Source organism: Electrophorus electricus, chromosome 1 (assembly GCF_041902795.1).
Source record: "Electrophorus electricus isolate QZ-2024a chromosome 1, ASM4190279v1, whole genome shotgun sequence".
Classification (NCBI taxonomy): Eukaryota; Metazoa; Chordata; class Actinopteri; order Gymnotiformes; family Gymnotidae; genus Electrophorus; species Electrophorus electricus.
The window spans coordinates 41,942,006-41,952,495 of record NC_137497.1 but is presented as its reverse complement, the minus strand read 5'-3'; the positions used below and the strand labels follow the sequence as shown (position 1 = coordinate 41,952,495).

The 10,490-nt window shown below is 43.0% G+C and overlaps 2 protein-coding genes across 6 annotated transcripts in view; one reads left to right on the top strand and one right to left on the bottom strand.

The window, feature by feature from the left end:
• Positions 1–2,000: 2,000 nt before the first annotated feature.
• Positions 2,001–9,578, top strand: ica1 (islet cell autoantigen 1). Its single transcript, XM_026995956.3, is given in 14 exon segments — positions 2,001–2,289; positions 2,860–2,888; positions 2,976–2,994; positions 2,996–3,148; positions 3,293–3,365; positions 3,817–3,940; positions 4,247–4,445; positions 5,103–5,228; positions 5,530–5,628; positions 5,838–5,935; positions 6,024–6,070; positions 6,252–6,494; positions 8,086–8,163; positions 8,283–9,578. Coding segments are annotated over 13 exon segments (1,398 nt in total). The 5' UTR covers positions 2,001–2,289; positions 2,860–2,871; the 3' UTR covers positions 8,405–9,578.
• A 216-nt stretch (positions 9,579–9,794) lies between these two features.
• The window catches only part of glcci1b (glucocorticoid induced 1b), a 10,208-nt gene continuing 9,512 nt past the window's right edge, over positions 9,795–10,490 (bottom strand). For all 5 annotated transcript variants that reach the window (XM_081720339.1, XM_081720345.1, XM_035526042.2 and 2 more), the window contains exon 8: positions 9,795–10,251. In XM_081720339.1, the coding sequence (XP_081576465.1) occupies positions 9,975–10,251 (277 nt within the window). In that variant the 3' untranslated portion in view covers positions 9,795–9,974. The remainder of the gene's footprint in view (positions 10,252–10,490) is intronic.

The following is a 10,490-nucleotide window of genomic DNA, read 5'->3' as shown; positions in this document are numbered from 1 at the left end:
TTAAACAATTAAACTGTCCCCATTAAACATCCTGCGAGGACTGGATTACAGGTACATCAAGAACTAACGAGTCAATCAATAGGAATGACACACATTTAAATACTAAGGACACTATGTGTATACTATAGTGTACTCTTTTTCAGTTTTACTCGCTAGACATGATTTTAAGGCCTGCGCAATTACGGTAAAACAGTGTTAATATTGAACATGAATAAGGATTCTTGAAATAAGGATGCTTGAAAGGTACCGCAGCATCCGGTCGCTCACCTCTAGACTGTGCAACAGCTTCTTCCCAAAAGCCATCAGACTCCTGAACTCTGGCTAATTCCAATTCCAATTCCAAACAAATGGACACTTCTATACACACACAGACATACACACATGCTTATACACAGTCATGCACGCGCACACACAGATACATACATATCCATACACAGACACACATACATTGTTTTTGTATCAGACTAGTTGCTAAAGTCAAACTTCACACACATATATGCATTCCTTTCGCACTCTTGCACATCATTCCTACTTGCTGCTAGAGTACTGTACTAAATCAGCACTGTACTCTGAACGGTTCTGCGACTGCTGTGTTCAGTATAGCATGTCACTGACTCCTATGCACAAACAACTTTACACATTCCCAGTACTGTGTACTGGTAAAAATAAATGCACTGTCTGTTCATTGTGTATTGGTCCTCTCCTGTATTTATTTATTGTATGATCTTATTGCATTGTATTGTATTGTTTGCACTCATGTAGAGTGTTGTCTCTTGCACTTGTTTTGTTTTATGTTGCACTATGGTCTGGGAGGAACATTGTTTCGTTTTTGCTGTGTACTTGTATATAGCTGAAATGACAATAAAAGCCTTTTTAACTTGAACTTGAGCTTTGAGACCAACTTGCTCAGAGTGTCTCGGTCCACTTGTTTGGTGCATTCCATGGTTTAGAAGACAGTGTTCGCACTTCTTCTAACAAAGAGCATTTATACTGCTCGCTGTCTGGACAGCAGAGTCCCTTGCAGTCTTCAAATGCAGACTGAAGAACCATCTATTTGTAGAATATTTAAATGACCACTGACCCTATGCTGACTAACTGAAACTCATACTTATTGTAGGATATTGTTTATTACACTGATGTTGACTACTCCTTTGTTGCACTTATTGTTGTCTAACATGGAGTTTATGTATTTTGTACTTCTAGGCATCAGCATTGATCCCTGTATTTGAACAGTATTCTAGATCATTGGTGTCTTGGACTCTAACCTACTCTACTGGCTAGGATGCATTCTATGACTAATGACACAGCACTTTTTAAGTCACTCTGGATAAGAGCACCTGCTAAATACTGTAAATGTAAATGTGCCAGGGTTTAATTGAGCCAAAGCTGCCAAATGTAAATGCACCCTAAGGGCATTTTCACACTTGTCCTGAATACTTGAGTCCACAGGGTCAGGGCCTGTTCTGGGCTTGTTTGTGGGAGGGGTTTTAGTGCTGGTTTGTTTACACACAGAGGAATTCAATCCAAATGCAGATTTATTGCACAATTCACTATTCTGGTGCAGGTTTGTAAATTGTTAGCCCCTGGCTTTGTAAGTTTACTGCTTTTAATTATTATCTTTGGATGAAATGTCCCAAGTGTCTTAACAGCATCCCTTTTTGGATACATGACCTTTCACCGTGCAGGATCACATGCAATCAAGGAGAAATGTATTATTATTATTTTTGCCATTTTGTTTTGGTCAGCAGACACATGCGTTTTTCATTCTCTCAGAAATGCACAGTAACCTTGCTCCAGTCCTATGTGGTTTCATTAGACATGTTGATGCTTAATAGTGGTAACATTAGACTATCATATGGCCAGCCTATATGCAATGCACTGCAGTACATTTCTCTGCCATCATGAAACTTGAAAATCTAAGTGACGTGATGAGTCGAAGCAGTCACGTTACAAAATGAACCAGTCACGCATCCCCATGAACAGTGCTGGGAGGGCTCGCTTCCACACGAACAGTGGACGGCACCAGAGTTCACTAGAAGGGAGCTGCTTTCACACTTGATCAAACGCACCGAACTCGCAGAGTAAGTGGTCCTGGGTCCTGAAAAAAGCCTCTAGTAAGAAAACGCACGAAAGTTGTTTTGGCCCTGTTGGTCTTCCATACTCCCCTCCGCTGCTGATATCCGCTGCCACCATCATGACATCATCACTCTTTCAGAGCAAACGGAGCATTTGACAGCGCGAACGCCTGAGAAGATGCGCTAAAATATTCGCAGTGTCAAAGCCACAAGGGTAAGCCACATTTAAACACCCTATGTATACTACTCTTTTTCAGTTTTACTCGCTAGACGTTATGATTTTAAGGCCTGTACGATTACGGTAAAACAGTGTTAATATTGATACGAGAGAACATGAATACGGATTCTGGGAGTAAATGCTTGAAAATTAACATCTGGAATGAGAAAATTGCATTGCAGGTCTATTTCGCTCCCTTGCTGTGAGAGTCTTTATTCTCCTGGAGAACTGTGCTTTTCTGTCATTTGCTCAACTACAGTATTTGTTCAGCTGCTGTGTTGGCCCTTGGAAGCCACGTTAATTGTTATTCGATAACCCTCGAGGCCTGCACAGTCTGAAAACATTAATCTGTTCATGCGTGCTGTAGTTTTGAGGTTCAGTTTAAGCATCATAACGATAGGTTTGCTGTGTGGCGTAGTCACTTTAAGGCGTACTGCAAATCTACCGTTGGCGAAATACATATTCATGTTATTTATTACTGATTTGTAGCTACTGCTAGTGACGTACTGTCATGTTAAAACAGTATTTATTTATCAACGTACTTATGTTTTATTATTCTTTTTCAAGTGTTTGGAAAACATGGACGGGGGAAACTAGTAAGTATTCATAATAATACATTATTAGTAGTATTATCGATGAGGAAATTGTCATTTAATTTACACATAATGCTCGCGCATTGGCAGCGTGTTCTGCCGTGAATATTTTTGATCGCTTTGTTCAAAGCCAAGACTCCTCCGTGGTGAACAAGTTCCAGCAGAAGTACTGGAAAACCAAACAAACACTAATTAAAGTCACGGGAAAGAAAGAAGACCAGCACGTCGTGGCTTCAGACGCAGACCTTGATGCAAAACTTGAGGTCGGTATACAAGTACTAACGCTCAAACCGCCCAAGGGTGGATTCGCCTAAAATTAAGATTTGGTATTTTAGACCGAACTGTAAGGTTTATGACTTCTTAAACATTCATACGCCTGTGTTTTGTATTTGTTTTGACCACTCTAGGTGTTCCACTCGGTGCAGAGGACATGCATGGAACTCCTCAAAGTGATAGAACAGTACCAGAGAAGGATCTGCCGTAATTGCTCTCCTTATGCTCCTGGAGCAAAAAACATTCCACCAGGCGCAGTTCCACTGAGTACACTCAGTAAAGAGACTAGCGAAGCATAATTCTCAAGCATAGTACTCAAGTAACTTTCAGGTCCTGCTGTTTTACAGAAAAATCCCATCCAGTAGATGTACTCAAGTGGCATGCATGTTCAATAGTCTATTTAACCATTTTTAAACAAATTCTTGTGCAAATTACTTTTTGCTGGCTAGCATTCATCAAGGTGCACCTGTAACTGGACCTGAGAGCACGAGTTAAAAATCTGATTGGTTGTTTACCTAGCTTATATAAATTTCATTAGCATTTGCTAGTGTACCATAACCTGCAAATGGTGAAAACAAAAAACAACTCCCTCTAAGCTTCCCACCATAGAACACAGCATGCATGACCATTCCTCTCTACTGTCACTCTCTCTCACCAGTTCTGTCCCAGGAGGAGAATGAGTTGGGCCGGTTCCTACGCTCACAGGGTTCTCAGGACAAGAGCTGGGCAGGGAAGATCATGCAGGCCACAGGGAAGGCCCTCTGCTTCTCCTCCCAGCAAAGGTCTGTGGCCAACACCGCCTCACACTCCAGCCCATTAGTTGGGCGTTCGTTCTTCAGCCTCCTGTGGAGACAAGGCATTGGCGTTCCCGGCCATTACCTTTGCAGAGATGAATGAGGGTCACTTTAATCCAAGATGAATATTCCTTTGTAATTTAATATTAATATAAAAATAATAATAAATGAGACTGATTACCAATGGTTGACAGATATCCCTAAAATATGTCTCTAAAAATTGCTCCTTTAACACTTTCCCTAAACGTGATATGATGATGAGGCCCCACCCTCACATATGCCCCCTTCTGGCAGACTGGCACTGCGTGTGCCGTTGTGTCGCCTGTATCAGGAGGTGGAGACCTTCCGCTACCGGGCCATCTCAGACACGTGGCTGACTGTGAACCGGATGGAGCAGTCCAGGACGGAGTACCGTGGCGCCCTGCTCTGGATGAAGGACGTGTCCCAGGAGTTGGATCCCGACACGCATAAACACATGGAAAAGTTCCGCAAGGTCAGCTTGACTAACAGGATTATGACGAGTTAAGTGGAATTGTGCTCGCTGAAGACATTTTGACCCAGGCTTGTTCACTGCGAATCCAGAGAATCCAGAGTCAAGAGAATGCATGGCTCATGCAGGACAAAAAATGCTGAATAAAAGTTTCATATCAAGAAGGCTCCCCGAGCAAGAGGTAGTGGTGTGTCACATGCTGAAACAGTTACAAATTGTATATGAATTTTTAGAACATATATATGTAAAAGATAATGCAGCTTGAAGAGGAGCTGACTCAGAAACTGTCAGTGCACTGGACACCATCCGTAATGTTTTCAGCCTCTGGGGTCTACAGTTGGGCTTTGTTTCTGGAATTAATATTTAGATCTCTGTATATAGTGATATATTTTTTATTTTAACTACAAACATATTATAACATGATCTTTTTTTCACTTTGCTTGTGAAGTAATTGTTCAAAGGGGGTTATATGGGATATCCTGTCTGAGTACAGTGTTATCTGTAGGGCTGTCATACGAGTAGTGAATTTAAACATTTTTGTAGAATGTAAAGTAAGAATCTTTCCTGTTCTACTATTGTTTCTCCACTGATTCCTTATTGTCAGTCGGCGGCTGTGAAGTGTCAGTTTCAGCCAGTCGGATGCTGCTTCGCTGTCCGCAGGTCCAGGCTCAGGTGCGCTTTACCAAGGCGTCCTTTGACAAACTGAAGAACGACGTGTGTCAGAAGGTGGACCTGCTGGGAGCCAGCCGCTGTAATCTGCTCTCCCACGTACTCACGAACTACCAGGTACACCAGTCTCGCTTAATCTACATCCTTCACACGCCAGATCCATCTCACGCTGTCCTAGTGGGGTTTGCCTTGCCACTGTTCATATTGTTTTGATCATGAGCCTGGATTTGTGTGCAGCTGCTTTACAACAATTTCTGTACCCCCCTCCCCCCAGAACTGGAATGAGTCCAACAAGTACTTTTGAGCAGCTTCTGTTCTTTACTGCAGCTCTCTGTTTATACCGTGCCTTTTATTAGCCCCAGAACTGCAGGCATGGTTAAGGTTTCACTCTTGTTTGCTGTCACTGTCTGAACTTCAGACCACGCTGTTGCATTTCTGGGAGAAAACGTCGCACACCATGGCAGCCATTCACGAGAGCTTCAAAGGCTGCAGACCCTGCAACCTCTCCGAGCCTAAGGTCAGGCTGAGCAGCTGGAATACTTGTGGCCTTTCATGTAGTGTTAATGGAGCATCCCGTGCAGTCTCTGTAAGGAGTAAGGATGGGAATTTCGCTCATGTACATGGTGTCCGAAGTGCAGCAGATGAATTTTTTTCAAACTTTAACTTTAACTTCAGCACGTGCTTTTTGAAATCAACTCAATGGTGTTTTTCCCCCAATTGCTACAGAATAAAGCATCAGATCAGGGAACAAAAAAAAGAGGAAAGAAAAAACACACGAAAGTCAGAAGTGGAGACGCAGAATCCAGTGTGACAGTAGAGGCCACGTAAGCAACGCTGCCTTCCCAGTTGCAGTGATACACGCAACAGTGCACTCAGTGCTCTAATCCATCATTTGTTCTTTGTATTCTACAGGCTTATTTCAGTAGATGACGATTTACATAAAGACACAGTCCAGTCAGGTACAGCATCAGTCTAAATGGTAGCAGAAAATTATGTCACAAATGGCCCAATATCTAAAATGATCTGTAAACATTTTCCAAAGCAATGCACGTGCCATATGTGCGCGTCTGTGTGCACGTGAATGTGTATGTGTGTATATGTGCACTGCACACGTGTGTTCTTGCACATATGTTGGTTCAGGCCCTGAGGAGGTGCTGTCCAGCAATAGCAGACAGGACAAGGATAGCCTGACTCTGCTGAGTGAGATCCTGGGCTCCAGCTCACTGGAGGAGTTCTCCTGTGAGTGGCGGGAGGTGTTCGGAGAGGATGAGGGCGGCTCAGCCGTGCTGGCCGACACCCAGGCCGAGGAAGAGAAGGCCTCGTTCTTCCTCCCATCACAGCTTCTCGACCAGACCATGAACAATCTGCAGTCTGCAGTCTCAGGTAGGCTGGAAGATGATTCTACTGAACACTGGAGTTACTACTGCAGCCTATAGCTACTACAGCACACTGGAGTTACTACTGCAGGTTATAGTTACTACAGCACACTGGCATTACTACTGCAGCCTAATGTTACTGCAGCCTAAAGTTACTACAGCTACCTAAAGTGGTACTACAGCACACTGGAGTTACTAGTGAACACTGGATTTACTTCTGCAGCCTATAGTTACTACAGCACACTAGAGTTACTACTGCAGCCTATAGTTACTCCAGCACACTGGAGTTACTACTGCAGCCTAAAGTTACTACAGTGCACTGGTGTTACTACAGCACACTGGAGTTACTAATGAACACTGGATTTACTTCTGCAGCCTATAGTTACTACAGCACACTGGAGTTGCTACTGCAGCCTATAGTTACTACAGCACACTGGAGTTACTACTGAAGCCTATAGGTGTTACTGCAGTCCATAGTTACTACAGCAGACTGGAGTTACTACTGCAGGCTATAGTTACTACTGCAGCCTATAGTTACTACAGCACACTGGAGTTACTACTGAAACCTATAGGTACTACAGCACACTGGAGTTACTACTGCAGCCTATAGTTACTACAGCACACTGGAGTTCATACTGAAACCTATAGGTACTACAGCACACTGGAGTTACTACTGCAGCCTATAGTTACTACAGCACACTGGAGTTACTATTGCAGCCTATAGTTACTGCAGCACACTGGAGTTACTACAGCACACTGGAGTTACTTCTGCAGGCTATAGTTACTACAGCACACTGGAGTTACTACTGAAGCCTATAGTTACTACAGCACACTGGAGTTACTACTGCAGTGTATAGTTGCTACAGCACACTGGAGTTACTACTGAAGCCTATAGGTACTACAGCACACTGGAGTTACTACTGAATTGTATAGTTACTACAGCACACTGGAGTTCATAATGAAACCTATAGGTACTACAGCACACTGGAGTTACTACTGAATTGTATAGTTACTACAGCACACTGGAGTTACTAGTCCAGCCTATATTTACTACCACACACTGGAGTTACTACAGCACACTGGAGTTACTAGTCCAGCCTATATTTACTACCACACACTCGAGTTAGAGTTTTGTAGGGGGTGGGCTGTGCTCTTACACTCATCTACCAAAAGTAAGAGTGGGAGACATAGAAGTCAGTGTCAGCATGCTTTTTATTGCAATGAGTATAATAATTGTAGGACCATTTGTAGGTTGCATTTTCCCCTTTTGTGTATGTTAAACTACAAGTCTTTTTTAAGTGACTAATGATTAACTTATTTGCATAATATTTTGAAAGATAAATGTTATCTGCAGCTGGAGAGGGTGTCCTAGTACTTTGGTACTATGATAACTGATCTGCAAGTAAGACATAATACTACTGCTATATATAATAATATATTTATTATTATTGCTAAATGGTATTACTATATGAAGGAGCAATGATCATATTTAATATAAATACTAAGTAATAATAATAAAAAGAATTAGTGTGTCACATTTTGGTAGAATGTAACAAAAAAATATCAAGAGAGATGGGTCAACATCACCTCCATTCCAGGCTGGAGTATGGGTAATTCTCAGAACACCAAACAAACTGCGGGAGTCAATCAGGTCACATCCAAACCATCAGCTAGAGGTATGTGCTGGCATGCCAAACAGCCCAAACTGTGAAGTCTTATGTTCATTTATGGACTGGATAATGTACAGTGAGTTGTGCTCCCTGACTGTGGATGTTTGTGTCACTGTAATGCACAGAGTTGTCTAAAACTGCGCGGGATCGCTCTGCATGGTTCAACCTGTTCGCCGATTTGGACCCGCTCACCAATCCCGACACTGTGGGGAGAACCGATGAGGAGCATGAGCTGCTCACAGCATGACGACCACCGTGACTCACACCTCATCGATCCCCACCGATTACCCACACATCACAGCCTCTGACTCCAACGCCTCCTGTTACATAAACATCTCCTTTTCCCTTTACCAAATTTCCTTTAAGCCTTTTCATGGACTCGTGGTTCAAATCTGTGACCAGACCTTGGAGAAAAACAGCATAGCCTTGACTAAAATTGTTAGTTCTGTTCACTGCATTTACAAGCTGCACCAGCAGTTTTACCAAGCTTTACAAGCAAGGGTCCAATATCCAGCAAGGATTTAGTTGTGCTAGGAACGAGGTGCGGTTTTTAATGCACTACTTGTAAGGGTTGTTTTGGAGAACTTGTGTTTCTTGGCACTGGTGTGATGTCCAAGAATCAGAGTGATGGTCATGCACTCACCTCTTCATTACAGCACTGTTTATGTACACACAGGTAGTGTGTGGCATTATATATCCATCTGTGTAGGTAGAAACGTTTCGCGAATGTCGAGGTCGTAGCTAAAAACGTACCTGTTACATGATGCATTTCACAACCACGGATATCACACATTCCTCTCCAAACGCTGAGTCTGAGGGCTCAAGGCAGAACACACTTCTCTGAAACGCAGCCAATAGTGTATTAATTAATTCAAACCGATGCTGCGGCGCGTGAGCCTCAGCTCTGACGGCACTTTAGGCTGACGCTCAGCTCGAACTCGCAGCCTGAATTCAGAACCATGGCCTTAACTGACATGAAACCCACAAGACTACTGCTCCATGTCCTGGTTGGTTCCTTGTGCAGGACGATGGCACAGGAAACGCTGTTCTCACAGGAGCTAAGAATTTAAATCCAGTTGTGGACTGGTTGGCCGTGTCAGTGAAACTGGATCATAGTTGGGCCACAGCTGGGATTTGTGTGTTACGTCCTGGCACATGCAATGTCAATCCCCCTGTGAGTAATGACACCCAATAAAAAGTGCGACTAAAATTATTTAGCTAAATGAATCATAGTTTTAATATATTAGTGTGATTTAAACACTGTATGTCTTTTAAAAACAAACATCGTTATAAACATCTGGCTATTGTTTATTTGTATCATCCGGGCAACACTACACCTCTCATATATAAATAAAACGCATAAGTTTGGCTTCGTATAAAACGCATGAATATAAATATGCAATAAAAGATTGTTTAAAGAATCCAGTGGCTGAGTCAAAATTAATTAACTTTTCTAGTTCTGGATTTTTCACAAGCTCATCCGTCATGCACACGGCAGTTTAATGGGGTGATTCCAAATGCAGTGCGCTCCACATAATAAGAACAGAGGCTTCTAAATCATTTTCTTTGTCTGATTTGAGGCCAACAGAGGTGGACTCAGTTCTTTATATTCTAGAGACAAACTACACATCCAAATATTGTAAGTCTATCATTCTGACACTGTCACTTTTTAATAGAAAGCTGGACATGCAGTAACTACAGCTTACAGATGGCAGTAGTATTAAGTACAATATTGGCAACTGCAGGAGGCCTGTAGTGGTTTGGCAATAGTCCTGTCAAATATTTCCAAGCTGCAGCTGCGGCATTCCTCGGGTGTCTCAGCACCCGAGCCTGTGGCCTGGACCTTCGGTGCCTGGGGGATCCCTCCGGCCAGCTCCGCTGCTGGAGCCAGCACCGGCAATAGAGGCTGTGGGGGGCTGCCTCGGCCCCTGGCCAGGCTGGACGACCCCGTGGTGGGAACGTTCTGGGACCTGCAGTTGTAGGGGAGTGGGGAGCGAGGCTGGTGTTCTTACAGGACAGAATGGTCCTGCGCCCGTCGGGACGAAGCTCACCCGGTTTCTGTCAGGACAGGAGAAGATGGGGAAGCCATGTGACCTGCACACGTGAGAGTGAGAGGATTTTTGTTATACAGGAAATGTGGTGGTGGATTGTATGTCAATAAAATACAGTAGGCTAGGAAATGGTTCTAATATTGGACATTAAACTTCCAATCTACTAGCTTCAACCCAAATAAAAATTGGTTATCACACCAGAGACTTATGTTGGTATATAAAGAATTATATAGAAGGGCTATATATAAATTAATGAAATATAAACAAGTATTTAATAAATAA